A 16645-nucleotide genomic window follows, 5' to 3' on the forward strand; every position below is an offset into this window, starting at 1 on the left:
GACTCAGTGGGTCAAGTGTCCCACTTCACCTCAGGTCATGATCTCATGATCTGTGAGTTCAAGCCCTGCATTGGGCTTTTGTGCTGACAGCTCAGAGCCTGGAGCCTGCTTCTGATTCTGTGTCTCCCTCTCTCTCTGCCCCTCCCAAGCTCACACTCTGTCTCTCTCCCCGTCTCAAAAATAAATAAACATTTAAAAAAAAAAACTAAAAAAAAATTTAAAATAAATAAATTATGATAAATGTTAAAGATTGAAGTACAGAGAACTATGAATTGTGTAATAAAGAGAGATGTTTTCTATCTTTTCTTTTTTTTAGAAAATTTTTATTAGTTGATGGAAGACTTTGTTTTTGTTTGTTTTTCAGATTTTTATTTAAGTTCTAGTTAGTTAACATATAATGTAATATTAGTTTCAGGAGTAGAATTTAATGTTTCATCACTTACGTACAATACCCAGTGTTCATCATAACAAGTGCCTCCTTAATACCCACCCATCTAGTCCATCTCCCACCCACCTCCCCTCCATCAACCCTCAGGTTATTCTCTATCCTTAAGAGTCTCTTATGGTTTATTTCAAGGAGGGGCATTTTCTAGCCACAGGGTGCAAGACAGGCTTCCTGGGGAAGTGACTTAAGCTGAGCACTGTAGGATGAGTAGGTGGTGGTTACAGGAAGGGGATTGGAGGCAGAGGTAAGAGCAGGTTCCGTAGGGCTGGAGGATCTTGGCATTAGGAAGCGAGCAGACACCAGTGTGGTTCTTGAGTGGTTAGTGCTTGAGCTGTGGTGAGAAATCTTCTGATATGTGAGCGCAGAGGTTGCTTTCTTGCACCGATGCGTATGAACCGTTTGCCAACAAGAACCATTGTTGTTGGTTTCTCATTTGCTTGGTGATTTTTGATATTCCTCTTGCCCTGGCATTTAAATACATAATGCAAGTAGTTTTCTATCATCAAAAAGTCTGGGAAAATGCTGCATACATTCTGCCTAGAAGTAATCATGCTTGCAATCAAAATAATCCATTCCCAGAGACTATAAAGATAGAGACCCAGACTGTCCATTCATATAACCCCAGATAGTGATTTTTCCTGCATTCGTTAAGCCATCATTTAAAAGTGTCTATAGCACTTTGGAAGGTTTCGTATTTATTATTGACTGTTTTAACATATATGAAATAGACTATAAAGGAATTTACCGAATTTAAAGGAATATAATAGAACTCTGATTTGACATCATTATGCTTTTCGCATCGTTTTCTGGTGTTTCCTTAAAAAACAAAAACAAAAACATGTATTTGGGATCTAACTCTGCGCTTTACTGACCACTTTGTTTTTGTCTTCTGCCTCTTCTAGTCTAATGGGATTGCAGCCATCATTGCTATTTTGGTGTTACTGCTACTACTGGGCATTGGTTTGATGTGGTGGTTTTGGCCCCTGTGCTGCAAAGTGGTGAGTAAGGAGGATTTTCAACTCTACTTGTTTGTAAAGCAGTGAGATGTCAAGTAAGGCCTGGACTGTGAATCAATGCCACTTGGTCAACAACAGCAAAGTTTCAGTTAGCAAATTGAATTTTAGGAGCTTTTATTACTATAATAAGTTCTAGAAAACATGCATGCCAATAAATGTTTCTTATAAAACTTCATCTAAAAAACATTTCAAAATGAAGCTTGGAGGGAGAAGGTGAGAGGGTGGGGGAAGAGGTAGTAGGGATAAAGGGCTTTCTACTCCAGTACAAAAGAATTTCCAGTAAGTTGAATGATACTTTCTGTTGGATTCCTGGGGAGAAGTTGCTAATCTGTCAGGTTTTCTTGTCAGTTGCTTATTGAATCTTTCATTACCTCTTTGGAAAATCTATTTCAGGACCATCTCTGTTTGCCTCTCAAAAAACATTTTAGAAATAAATTGTGTGCAGATGTTAGGGTTGCACAGGCAGTTTTGAAGTTACAATGGTTTATTTGAGTTATTTTTCCTGTTTGAGTAACACCTTTGAAAGAATACAGGTTTATATTTGTTTTCTATCGCAACTTGAACAAATTGCTCTGCATTCCGTGGCTTAAAACAACACAAACTTATTATCTAACAGTGATTTAATCACATATCCAAGATGGGTCTCACTGGACTAAATGGGGCTAAAAGGGAATGGCAGAGTTACATTCTTGTCTTAATGCTCTGGAGGAGAATCTGTTCCCTTGCCTTTTCTGGCTTCTAGAGACCACGCACGTCCCTTGTTTCGTGGACCCCTTCCTCCATCTTCAAAGCCAGCAACATTGCATCTCTCTGACTATTCTTCTGTAGTTGCATCTCCCTCGGGTCTCAGCCAGCTGAGAAAGGACCTCCAATGTTAGGAAACCATGTGAAGAAATTGGACCCAGCTGGATAATCCACGATAATCTAACCTCTCAGCATCCTTAACTTTATCATATCTGCCAAGTCCCTTTTGCTATGTAATGAAAATTATTCATAGTTCCAGGGACAGCTTTGGGGGGACCATTATTCTGCCTACCACAGGATGGAATGTTGAGTAATAAAGTTCAGCACATTTATGGGGCACCTGGGTGGCTCAGTCAGTTAAGCATCCGACTTTGGCTCAGGTCATGATCTCACGGCTTGTGAGTTCAAGCCCTGTGTCGGGCTCTGTGCTGACAGCTCAGAGCCTGGAGCCTCTTCAGATTCTGTGTCTTTCTCTCTCTCTCTCTGCCCCTCCCCAGCTCACACTCTGTCTCTCAAAAATAAATAAACATTAAAAAAATTTTTAAGTTCAGCACATTTCACGCAACCCAATTTGGATTGTTCAAGTTTCATAGAAAAGATTATCCTGAAGAAGCACTCATTCAAAGCATACCTCCTACTTAGTTTGATAGTATTCTTTTTATTATCAGCATATTATGTAGAACTTTATATTCTGTAGATCACTGTGGTGTTGTACCTAATATTACTAGACTGCCTTTTTTCTCCCTCACCTTTGCTGACTAATTCCAAGTTCCGTATAACTTCAGGCACTACTTTGCATCACTCCTGCATTTATTATTAATTGTACTTCAGTCCGTTTTCATGAGTCAACTTTACAATCCTTTATCGCAGAGCAGTTGGCCCATATAAGAGGTATAGAATTAACTCAGACAATGGTAGAGACAAGAAGCATCCTGTCTCTTTGCTGAACTAATCAGTTTCCTGCCATAGCAGTTTATGCTCAGACAGTTTCCTGTTGTAATCTCGATCATCCTAGATATGGTATTTTCGGGTGGCTAACATTCTTGAGTCAAATTGAAAGCAGAAAGGTGCCCTAATATGATTTGTGCTCCTTGGTTTTTTAATTTAAATTTGGCCGTGGTGGATGTCCTTTCCTTCCTTACTTTGCAGTTTCATTTATTATTGATCAGAGGGCTCAAAAGTGTCAAAGTATATGATTTTTTAAAAAGACATGCGAAAACTAAAATGGGCTTCTTTGGAGCATTGTTAGATGCTCCAAAAATGTGGGCAAAGTTTCAATGGAGGGGCATGAGTGTCCCAATAGCAACATTTGTAAAGCACACTAAGAACATAAGGAGGAGGGCTTTACCAGAGTCACGGGATTGTTTCAGAGAAACCTGACTGGGCTGATGACCCCACACTGAGTTTTGAATAATGAATAAGATGTTTGCAGTTGAGAGAGATTTCGGATGAAGTGTGTATGTGGAATTATACTGAGTTATTCTGGCATGCTTTGGGGAGCACTAGGCTGAGGCTTACCTAGTGTGCCAGTGAAAGGGAAGTGTGAAAGATGGTTTGGGATTTAGGTAGGAATCTCATTTAGGGAGGCTTCCTCTGTCTTCTAGGAAGTTTGAGCTCACCCCAGGGATGATGAGAAGCCACTGGAGAGATTTGTTCAGTATAATCCCCTGAAAGAAGCTTTGCTTGCTTTACAGCAGTGTCTACTCAGGTCTGGTCCTGGTGAGGATTAAGTCTGTATCCAGCTGAGTTTCCATCAACAATTGAAATGGAAAGCCAGTGACAGATGATGCACCTTGGATATGGCCAAAGCAAGGGAATGCTAACAAAGTGCAGATAGGAGTTAAGGTAGAAGCTAAGTGAGCTAGGGAAAAATGAAGAGGTGATGTGACGAAAGGGGCACAGGGACTTTAGCCTTGTGAAACAATCTTGAGAGTGTCAAAGGGTGTTGTGGTGCAATTGCAGGATATTTGTTTTACTTTGTTCCTTTTAGAGAATATGTTTGTGCAACGCTGGACTTAGAATGTAGTTAGCTAAATAATTCTTAGCAGTTAAATTATTAAGGATCAGTTTAACTTTGACTATCTATTGTTACCAGTAATATGACTTTCTAATGTGAAATGAGATGCATTTATTTCAGCTTGGTGTTGTACAAATTTTGTTTTGTTTGAGTGCTTTCAAAGTACTAGTGGCAGGGGCACCTGGGTGGCTCAGTTGGTTGAGTATCCGACTTCTGCTCAAGTCATGATCTCACGGTTTATGAGTTTGAACCCTGAATCAGGCTGTCTGCTGTCAGCACAGAGACAGCTTCGGATCCTCTGTCCCCTCTATCCCTGCCCCCACTCCACCCACTCTTGCATGCCTTCTCTCTTTCTCTCTCTCTCTCTCTCTGTCTCTCAAACATAAATAAACATTAAAAAAAAATGAAGTACTAGTGGGAAACATTTAAATTTAATGTTTCTGGGGTGCCTGGGTATCTCAGTCGGTTAAGTGTCTGACTTCAGCTCAGGTCATGAATTCGCTTTGTGGGTTTGAGCCCCATGTTGGGCTGTGTGCTGATAGTTCAGATCCTGGTGCCTGCTTCAGATTCTGTGTCTCCCTCTCTGTACCTTCCCTGCTCACGCTCTGTCTCTCTTTCTCCACCTTTCTCTCTCAAAAATAAATAAACATTTAAAAAATTAATCTTTCAGCTGAAACATGACTAAAGAGCTTAAAAATGTCTGTTCTCAGGCACATTTAGATTATGTCCATGGTCCACTTCCTTGGGGATCACATGCTCAGGAGCTCTTATAAAGATAGAAAGCCTTGATATAAAGCTCTGAACAGAGTCCATAATATTTGTCACACATTCTCATTCAATCATTTCATATTTTATGTAAATATCTTATGAAGTGATTTTTTCATTGTTCAGAGATTAAAATTTCAAAATTTAACATTTACCTGATCAATAACTCAAAAATGACAGTGTTCCTTATACTTCAGACAGTGGTTCTCATTTTTTTTTTTTCCTGCCCCAAATAACCAGAAGGTCTCAGAGCAGTAGTGGTAAGATTTCCCATGGTGATGATTCTCCCTGAAGGGAAAGACAGGGCAGTTTCTCTAGGATTCAGTGCCATTTGGAGAAGCCTGTGGGGTTTGCTGAATAATGGTCTCTAAAGATATGCAGGTCTTAATTCCTGGAAATTGTGAATGTTATCTTATATGGCAAAAGAGACTTTGAAATGTGATTAGATTAAGGATCTTGAGCTAGGGAGGTTGTCCAGGAGGACCTACTAGTGGGCTCTAAATGCAGTCACAAGTGTTCTTGTAAGAGGGAGACAGAAGGAGATTAGCTTACTCAAGGGGAAATGGCAGTGTGACCATGGAAGCAGAGACTAGAGATGCAACACTGGTCAGGGAATGCTCACCGTCACCAGGAGCTCTGGGAGGCAAGCAACAGACAACAGTCCTGGAGCCTGTAGAAGGAACCAGCTCTACTAATACCTGATTTTAGCCTGATAAGACTCAGTTCAGACTCCTGACTTGCAGAACTGTAAGAAAATAAATTTTCTCTGGTCTTAAGCCATTGCAATTGTGGTAACTTGTTGCAGCCATGTTAAGAAACTAATACAGTTCTTAAATGATTCTGATATTCCCCAGGGTTGGGAATGACTGCCCAGGGCTATTGATTTTGGCAATTCTTATGTAACACGTCTTCGGAGCAGCTCGTTACAAAAACTGTTCATGGAGTACAAGAGGTTGTAAACTGGAAGACAATGAAATATTCTTTAAAATGTTAGCAGTGGTTCCAAGGCTATTCAGAAATCAATATGCATTTTTAAAAATTAGAATTACGTTTCTGTGTTGTTCTGAGTAACCATAAAATAAATGTGCATAATGTTTTATATACTGAGTAGAAGTTACTTACTGTTTCAGAGTGACAAGGAATTTTTGGGAAGAAACAGGTTTCTAATTTTCAGAGGTATTCAAGGCATATATGTCATTAGAACCATTTGACAACAGAGATCCATGGACAGTTCCCTCGGGGTGCTTGTTATTTGCTAGAAGAGGCCAGTATCATCCCATTCATATTCAGAAACTGAACCACTGAATTCCTTGAAAGCTAGAAAGTGACCATTTTACTCTGCAAGGAAAAGCAAAGAATTCAAACATTTAACTAAATATGTCTCTGAAACTATGACATATACTTCATTAGCTGTACCAAATTAGCATGAGGAACAAGAAACACATCAAAATCGCAACTATCCCCTCTAGAATATTTTATATTAAAATTTTAACCAACGGGTGGCTGGGTGGCTCAGTCGGTTGGGCATCCCACTTTGGCCTAGGTCATGATCTCTCTGGTCTCAGGTTCTAGCCCCGTGTCAGGCTCTATGCTGACAGCTCGGAGCCTGGAGCCTGTTTCAGATTCTGTGTCTCCCTCTCTCTCTTTCTGCTCCTCCCCCACTCACACTCTGTCTCTTTCTCTCTCTCAAAAATAAATAAACATTAAAAATAAATTCAAAATTTTAACCAAAATCCTCAAAAAGTTACCCAATGGTACATTTTTGGTGATACTTAAATGAAATTAAGATTAAATGATTACTTATGTAATCATTTGTTGAACATTTCTCTCACTTTATAGTATACTAATTTCATGAAGTCAAGTATTGTGTGTATTTTAATCATAGGCGTGTTACACATTATCTTCTTTGAACTATTTCAATTCTTAAAATTAAAACACTTGACATCTCTTTATCTGGAAGACGACTTCAAAATAGGGTAATCTGTTGCCAGTTTTAATCAAAATTCTGTCAACTGTGGAGAAGCATTTTGCATGAGAGGATTTATGGTATACTCTTAGTTCTTTGTATGATTTTCACTGATTTTATTTAAAAGGTATTCTTTATGATGTATATACAATAGGAAAGGTGGCCTTTGCCATTTCTATACAACAAGAAGTAAGATACAAGTACATAAAATTTTTTATTATTTTTAATTTTTTTTTTTAATTTTTAAAATGTATTTTTGAGAGAGAGAGAGAGAGAGAGAGCGAGAGAGAGTGTGAGAAGGGTAGGGGCGGAGAGAGAGGGAAACACAGAATCCTAAGCAGGCTCCAGGCTCTGAGCTGTCAGCACAGAACACAACACAGGGCTTGAACTCACAAACCACGAGATCATGACCTGAGCTGAAGTCAAATGCTTAACTGAATGAGCCACCCAGGCTCCCCAAGAATTTTTTATTATAATAAAACTCTGAAGTAGAAGCAATTTAACTTTAGTTGCTTCTATATATACCCCACAGGGGTTTCAAACCTGAGGATTGTGAACTTGGGTGGGAAAAAAACTCTTTCTTTTTACTTCCAACTGTAATTTATCATTTCCTTCATTTATAAATGTAGGCCGCTATTCACAAAAGTATTGTCACCAATAGTAATTACGGGTATCCTATATCACATACAATTCTTCAGATATTTTTGAAATATCTTTTATAAGTAACACAACTTCAAAATTAGGATAGTTCTCAGTTCTCATTATTTAATGAATTAATAAAGTAGCATATATTTCTATATCAAAAATTTGTGTGTGTTTACAGAATTGATAATTATATTTCAATATAATTGGATTCCTTAAACCTTTTTTTATTTTAATGTCACTTAATTATTCTGGGAAGAGATCCATCGGTTCACCAGATTGCCAAAAAAGGGCATAGAATAAAAAATGTTAAGGAAAAACCTGTGCAATAAAAAATCTGTCCACTCACAGACTACTTACTGGGCACCTAGGTGGCTCAGTCAGTTAAGCATTGAACTCTTGGTTTCAGCTCAGGCCATGATATCACAGTTCCTGAATTGGAACCCTGCATCGGGCTCTGTGCTGACAGCATGGAGCCTGCTTGTGATTTCTCTCTCCCTCCATCTCTGCCCTTCTCCGGCTTGCTCTCTCTCTCAAAAAATAAATAAATAAACATAAAAAATAATGAGACTACTTACAAATTTTAAATCTTTCAGTTCTGTTTAATTAGTGTTTTCAAGGATAAGAGAGAGAAAGAGGGAGAGAGAGAGAGAGAAAGAGAGAGAGAGAGAGAGATCATTTAAAATGTTGCAGAATAGGGGTACCTGGGTGGCTCAGTCGGTTAAGCGACTGACTTAGGCTCAGGTCATGATCTCATGGTTTGTGAGTTTGAGCCCGGTGTAGGGCTCTGTGCTGACAGCTCAGAGCCTGGAGCCTGCTTCTGATTCTGTGTCTCCCTCTTTTGCCCCTCCCCCACTCATGCTCTATCTCCCTCTGTCTCTCAAAAATGAATAAACGTTAAAAAATATTAAAAAAAATTAAAATAGGGGTGCCTGGGTGGCTCAGTTGGTTGAGCATCAGACATCAGCTCCGGTCATGATCTCATGGTTTGTGGGTTCGAGCCCTGCACCCAGCTCTGTGCTGACAGCTCCAAGCCTGGAGCCTGCTTTGAGTTCTGTGTCTCCCTCTCTCTCTGCCCCTCCCTGTCTTGTGCTCTCTCTCTGTCTCTCAAAAAACAAATAATAAAAAAAAAAATTTAATTAAAATGTTGCAGAATAGTGTCCTCTGTGTGCCAGAGCTTTCCATGACAAATAGAAATCTGAAACAATCATAGTTGGAAAACTACCTAATAATAATCATAGTAAAAGAGTCTTCATGCAAAGCTGAAATTTTTAGGCACTATCATTAGTGAATTATAGAGTGTGTTGGGTTTGCAAACTATTCCGTAAGGGGAAAAGTTCTCATTTTGTGTGAAGTTATTTCTTACCATCTGTTTAAGAGTCTGTATCCTGCTCATTGAGGATCCTCACATCCATCCTTTAGAGCTGCTTTTCTTTAGCAAAGACATCAGCTGCATCCTTCCTTAATCCTTAAATTAAAAATGAGGGCAGGAGAGGTTAAAAAAACTTACCATGTACTGAGTCATGAGTGGAATATCAGAAAATATGGGTGTTTTCATCATTGTTTAGCTTAGAAGTTCTGTTGAGTTTATGACAGATTTGTTTTACTGCCAGGATGGCAGAAATGACAGTCCTATAGTTGTATCATTGGAATATCCAGACACTCTGCAGAATTACAGATGTAAGGCTAATGAGGTGGCAAACAAAGGCTTTCTGGAGTGTTGTCAATTAGAGGGTGTTCTGCAGCTGCAAATAAATATCTGAATACGCTGGAAATGATAAATGTTCACTTTGCTCTAGTGTCCTTGGCCAAAGTTCTTCATCCTCAAGGGAAAATTGCAAGCTCATTTTTCCTTGGAGCATTTAAGACTTTACATAAAGATCTCATAAATCTTAATTTAAAAAACCATTTTAAAAAGTTATCTTTTTAAAGCCCAATTTGCTTATAAGTAAGTTGAGCTTTCATGATGAGGATATATCTGACTGCAGCTCCATGGAATCATTTTCTTAGCCAGCAACAGCTGTGCTGTTCTTTCTAAATAGTAATAATGCTTCTATATTGCACTTGTCTTTTATTGTTGAGGAGGGCTTTTGGTGCCTTTATTGAGTTACTTTGAGAATAGCCTGATTTTTTGGGGGGGAATGCACAATAAAATAGAAGTAATTTGAATTTTAATATGCCTTCCTTGCACCATTAATTAAAATGATTTATGTTTGGTTGCCTCCTCGAAATAGAGTGTGATGTTAGTACTTACAGCTTCCATGGTGATGTTTTCCAACAGAACATCATTTGCGAAAACAGGGTATCAAACTCTCCCTGGTATTAGTTTATTTGCTTTGACAGCAGCACCTTTACATAACTCTTGGCAAAATACACTCTCACGCTATTCTTCCCAATCCCCATTTGGCACTTTAAGTTATATTTATTGTCCAGACCTCCCACCAGCTCTTTATTTGTTCAGAGTAGGAATCTTTGATCATTGATGAGTGTGTCAAGGAGAAGAGGAAAGGGAGGATGAGATAAATCAGACCGTATTTTGATCTGGATGATGAAAGGATCTAACTTGGTGAGATTCAGGGGAAAAAAAGTCCCAAATACGAATGTAAGAGAACTTTGTGTTTATGCGCTTCAGAGGAAAGGCACCACACTTGCTCTCTGATCTTATCAAAAAGAAAAGGAGAATGAAAGGAAGACCCCATATATTTCAAACAAACTTTTCTAAACACTGAGAGTGACTTCTCTATTGTTTGTGGGCTCTTAGTTGCTTAGATGACATTGCTGATAAATTGGGCATTTGTTTTTGTCACTGGCAAGAATCAGTCCTGAAACACGACTTGATCTACAGGCGTTGTACAGTATCTTATTCTTTTTTAATCCAAGGCAGTTCACTGTTGACAGTTCTTTTCACTCTTTTCTGAATATTGGAACATATGATTGCATCAAGCTGGCTGCAGGCTCCAGTGCTGACATTTTCTAGCGCAAAGAATGCCCACATCACTCGAACATTTGAAAAGTGTTAATGAGCGGATCAAAAGGACTGTTGCCTGAAGCAGCTAACTTTTTTTTTTTTTTTTTAAGAAATCGGCTCTCCTCCAAACTGAAATCTTCATTCTAGCAGCTAAGTAGATGAGATGTAATCCTCCCTGATGATGATAATAACAAATGAAAAAAAAAATTGGAGGAGAATCAAACTCTACATATGGTTCATAAAGTGGTGAAAGTGTTTTCCAGAATCTTCAATACAGAACTAAAGGATGCTAAGTGGAAAAAATCCTGGCAACTAGGCAATATTATGCCTTTTAAAATCTGCAAATTCTCATAAAATATGGTGCATATGAATACATCCTTTTCTGAAATGGATGTGTTCTTGCACTATTTAGTACAAGAATGGGATTCTCATGACTGTTATTTTTAATGTATTTACATTGACAGTAAGGTTTCCTTTTCTCCTGCACTAGTGTTACTGAAATGTAGGGATATCAGTTGGACACAGATTTTTGCCATTTTGGCTTTTGAACCAAATGGCTTCAGATTATTTTCACCATCTATGGTTACTTATGAGAGCCTGTAATAGAGTGGAGGGAGGGAACATTTTGAAACATCACATAAAAGCCGTTTTATTTCTTGTTCCAACATTTCTAGGTCAGTGATGTTGGGCATATTAATTAACAAGTTATGTCTCTATAAAGTGGGAATGATAACCTCTATCTTTCATAGTTACTATAAGGTTTAAATTAAACTCTATCTCTCTCTCTCTCTCTCCCCCTACCTACCTGCCTACCTACCTTCTTATTCATCCACCCATCCATCCATCTATCCATCCATTCATGCATTCTAGCAATTAACAGATACTCAACACATCTTAGGTCTTTTTTCTTTTCACCCTTCCCCTTTGCAGTCCAAACCTTATTTTATTTTTTAAAAAAAATTTTTAACATTTTTTTTATTTTTGAGAGACAGAGTGTGAGCAGAGGAGGGGCAGAGGGGAGAGAGAGAGGGAGACACAGAATCTGAAGCAGGCTCCAGGCTCTGAGCTGTCAGCACAGAGCCCGATGCAGGGCTCAAACCACCGTGGGATCATGACCTGACCCGAAGCTGGAACCTCATCCGACTGAGCCACCCAGGTGCCCCATTCCAAACCTTATTTTAAATGGATGCCATGTGGCAGAGGAAGTTGAACTCAGAGTTTGGAGATAGATGGACCTGGGTCCTGGATTTGAGTCCTAATTCTGTTTTCTCTTTGTGCATCGCTAGACAAGTTATTGAAATTAGCATCTCCCTCTCCTTATATTTAAAATGTGGATAAGTATGGTAACTGCACAGGGCTACTATGACAATAAGAGAAATATAGAGTATGTGGCATATTGTAGCACCAGTAAAGGGTGGTTGCTGTTAATAGTCATAACAGCACAGAGATGAGCCTTAGCTCTGGTTCAGTTTCTGAAGGTGCTATTCGTTGTGGTGGTGGTTGTGTCCCTTAATTTACTAGATCAAAATTTGATGTAGACAGAGTTTTAAGGGGTGTATTTCCATTGTTAACAATGTAGAAAATATACTTGTTAGAATTTCAGAATCAATTGAAATTTATAAGTCATACATTTAGTCATAAATAAGATTACACATTATTGGAAAAACAAACCCTTATGTTCTTTTCTGGAACCAGGTGGATACAAATGCATGTTGATATATGGCCTACTTAATTATGGAAAGACCTAGAAGCAAAGACCTGCTGGAAAAAATGTGATACGTATTTTTTAAGTGTTCTGTCAGAATTTTCATGTTGGAAATTACCTACAATTAATCAAATTTATTTCCCAGATGAAGAAAGTTAGGATGGTCTAACGTCTTCCCACCTGCCATTTAGTTAATTAGTTCTCTGATTTTATTGGTTGAAAGAGAAATTTGATGCTTCATTTTTTTTGAAACTAGCAGTGTTTTAGTTTCATGGGAACCTGTGTCTATTTGCTTATCATTTATATATTTTTTCTCAGTATTTTTCTTTAAATGTAGAGGTTGGCTACAAGCCTTTGTGAACATTCTCAGCTAGCTCCTTCAGGTTACTTACAATCATATTTTTAGTATCGCTATTCTCAGAGCACTTTCTGAGGAACTGGTGATACTTGTAAAGAAGGAGAAATGATTATTGCCCTTAAGAAGTCGACACTCTTATGGGGTAATTGAAAAATTCCCAAATAAACATATAAGTCCAAGCTAATGAAGCATGAATGATTCAACTGTGCAGCAACATTTATTTTTAGAAGTTTTAAGATTTTAGATAAAGCAGTAGAAAGTTGGGGGAATGGTTCTGTGAAGGTTGGATGGGACTTAACATGGAAATGGGCATTTTATTTGGGGCAAGCAAAATAATCTTCACTTTTTCTGGAGTAGCGATGCACATAGGGATGTTTGTAGATAGGATGTGAGGGCATAACTGCATCATACTGATGCATTTGAACCATGAGAATAGAATTGCTCGTTCACATATATGTCCTGTACTGAAAAGAAGCTTTGGTTTTCCAGGTTGTGGCTTATAAAAAAATGCAAAGATGCCTCTTGTTAACCTGTTGTGAGTCTGTTGGCAGTGGTCATATGAAGAATTTATATTAAAACTCAATTTGCCCGTATAAACACTAAAACTAGATGCTATGCAGGATAATGAATATGACAAGTATGATGTAAAAAAGGATGAGTCATGGAGGAAGATTTTTCAGTAATTTCCAGGAGGATATAATATAGAACCAGTTTGGGGATACTGTTTATGTCCTCAGAAATATGTATAAAAGTACAAGATGTATAGGTAATAAGCAGAGCAAATATGAAATCTTTATGAGGAAATGAAAAGGAGTTCAGATATAATGTACTCACACTTAGTGGAATGAAATATGTACCTTGGTCTTTTTCTAGTGAAAGAACTCTAGGGAGTACTTTAAGGTAATTTGCAAAGCTAAGAGTAGAAGCATCATTTGTAAGGATCATCCAGTACAATTCACTAATTCAATGATTTCAATTGTGGTCATTGGAACCATTGATCCATTTTGACCAGAGAAACATTTAGGCTACTGTTAGAAAAATATACCTAGTTACACAGGTTAGAATGACGGATGGGTCAGAGATAGAAAAACAAGATAAATGTCTAGTTTAAGTAAGTAGAGCATGTGGACATTGATGCCAAAAAAGCTATGGCAATTATTGACTACCAATCAATGTTATCAGTGTGTCATTAGTTAAAATGCGTAGAATTGAAATAAAAACTGGTGAGGGTGCATCTGTTTTATGTGAGTACCATATATTTACTTATAATGGCTTGGTTACACTTAAAATGCTATTATCAGTTCTGGAAAGTACCGCTTGGAGGTATTGATCAAAAGAATATGTACTAAAGAAATGGACCAAGATGACTGAATAACTCAGAACCGTTGCATGAAAAATTGTTGTGATGTTTAGCTTCCAGATGAGTAGGCTCAGTAGATATATGGTTATTATCCTAGTATTCAAAAATAGGAACTGCCCTCTTCTGGAAGAAAGATTAGTTGTGTGTGTGTGTGTGTGTGTGTGTGTCCATCCGTGTGTGTGTGTCCACATCCTAGGATCTGGACTAAAGAGTGGAAACTACAGAGAGAGAAGCGCTTTGGCTTCTTTGGGGGGGGGGGGGGTGAAACTTTCAAATGATGCAAATTATTTGCCAGTGGAATGAATTGCTTTGTGAGGTAGTGAATTTCTCTTTATTACAGGAATTCAAACATAGTTGGACTACAACTTGGTGAGAGGTTGTCAGAATCTTGAAGTTTTGGTTGAATGTGCATTGGAGAAGTTGAAAAATGTACTAGATATTTTAAGGTCCAGAGAATTATGAGTTTATGATTTTAGGTGGAAATAGTGGGAATAGAATGCAAACAATCCTTCCTTCTTCCCTTGTTCTTCCTCTCCTTCCTTCTTTCCTTCCTTGTTTTCTCTCTCTTTGTCCCTTCCTCCCTTCTTTTTTTTCTTCCTTTCCCATCTCCATCCTTTTCCTCTCCTCCTAACTTCCCTTTATTCCCTTCTTCCTTTCTTACAAAATAGAAAACCTATTTTGTGCCAATTTACTAAGTACTGGGAATGCACTGAGGAACAAAGCAGACATGAATTTCCAAATAGGCTTTTATGCATATGAGGGGAATCTTACCTGCATTGGGAAATTGGGGAAAGTCTTGGGTGGGAAGGTGAGGGACACAGAGAGAGAGAGAGAAATATTTCAAAAAATCTGTTGGACATGGTAAATGATTTGGTGAAGTCATATAGAAATGAAGAAGAAACTATTGATTATGCAAAAATTTTGAGGCTGCAACTGGAAAAAGTAATTTAGTTGAAAGAAACATGGAAGAAGAGTTGGATTTTCGAGTGTGAAATGTTAATAGATACAGTTTTTACTGGTTGCGTTTGGACATGCAGTTTGGATAATGATATGTGACACTTTCTTTCTATAAATGCACGTGTAGCTTGATAACCTTCACTTTGTTTTAAATCTTATCCTCCACTGGCATTTATTTCTGGGCTCACTGTAAAAATTCACAACTTTTTATCCTTCAAAATTACTAAAGAGAACCGAAATTTTATATTGCTGATAAAATAAAATTGAATTAAATAAAAGGGCTAAATAGAAATAACAGCATTGTTGGTAGCATTCAAAGTTTTGAATAAGTTAGAGATTCAGTCAAACTGTCAAATGACTGTCTAGTTACATCTATGTGGAGACTGGATCTATCTGAAATTTAGATCCAAACTAAAACTTGAACAATGAAAATATTATTCATAAAGAAAAGTAAGAGTCGGTTCTCTCAACATTATCAATAGCATTGCATATTAAAAACCTTTCACTATGGAAAATCTCAAACATATAGAAAGAGAAAGTCTAAAATAACGAATTCCCTCATGTCTCTCACTCAGCTTCAATTGGTTCTCAATTTATGGCTAATTGTATTTCATCTATAATCCCTTCCACTTACCCATCCCAAATTATTTTGGTGAAATATCAGAATCATATCATTTAATCTGAAAAGTTTTCAGTATATATCTTTAGAAAGATGAACATTCTTTTAAAACATACCCATGACTACAGTAATATACCTAAATAGTAATATAATTCTTTGATGATATTCATTTTCAAAATTATTATTTTAAACTTCTTAAAAAATTTAAAACATAATTGAAATATTTGACATTAAGGTGAAGCAGTTATATTTTCAAACAGTTTTTCCTCTTTGTCTAGAGACTTGGAAGTATGTCTAAATTATCAGAAGCCATCGACACTTGGTCAGTAATTTTCTATCACGATGGTGTGAAAGTCTAGCTACCCCAGTACTGGTAAAGGTCGTTTAGATTAGATCTTAGGCTTCATTTCTATCACATAAAGAATCAGCCATACACAATGTCATGAAAGAATATATTGAGTAATGATTCACAGAAAAGGCATCTTCGTTAAGAATGCCTGTTTCTAGCTTAAAGGGTGCGGAAAGAGAAAATGTTAATTTCCCCGTCATCTCTTCCAAAGCAAGCTAACTTGTGCATTTTAAATTCATGGAAAAGTCAATGAGTCATAGAAGGAAGATGTTGCTAGTAAATTCCTGCTCTGTTTGAAGGGGCATACTGTAATCTAGTGAAAAGTGGTTGCATTTTGACATTAGAAGAACCATTCAGTGAAACTTTGTGCAAGGTATTTGACAATTTTTGCTCTTGTTTTTCACCTGAAAAATGAAGCTACTAATAAGTCTATGGCCTAAAGCTAAAAGGAATGAATCCATATGGAGTTTTGTAGATCGTTAGGTGCTTTTTATCTAGTGCTGCTTAACAAACCACTCCACAACCTAGTGTCTTCAAGCGACAAGTTCTGTGGAAACTGGCTCAGGCTAGGAGATTCTTACTCTGGGGTTCTCTCATGTGATTGCGGTCTGGTGGCAGCTGGACTGGAGTCTTCGGAAAGCTCAACAGACCTCCAGGTCTGAGAGAGCCATGCTTGGCACTTCAGCTGGGATGGTTGGCCAGGCACTTCTCTCATTACCCAACCTTTCCATAAG

At 37.8% G+C, this 16645-nt stretch overlaps 1 protein-coding gene across 1 annotated transcript in view; it reads left to right on the top strand.

The window, feature by feature from the left end:
• The window catches only part of ANTXR2 (ANTXR cell adhesion molecule 2), a 149702-nt gene that overhangs the window by 71044 nt on the left and 62013 nt on the right, over positions 1-16645 (top strand). The window contains exon 12 of the mRNA XM_042936106.1: positions 1348-1443. Within this exon, the coding sequence (XP_042792040.1) occupies positions 1348-1443 (96 nt within the window). The remainder of the gene's footprint in view (positions 1-1347; positions 1444-16645) is intronic.

Source organism: Panthera leo, chromosome B1 (assembly GCF_018350215.1).
Source record: "Panthera leo isolate Ple1 chromosome B1, P.leo_Ple1_pat1.1, whole genome shotgun sequence".
Classification (NCBI taxonomy): Eukaryota; Metazoa; Chordata; class Mammalia; order Carnivora; family Felidae; genus Panthera; species Panthera leo.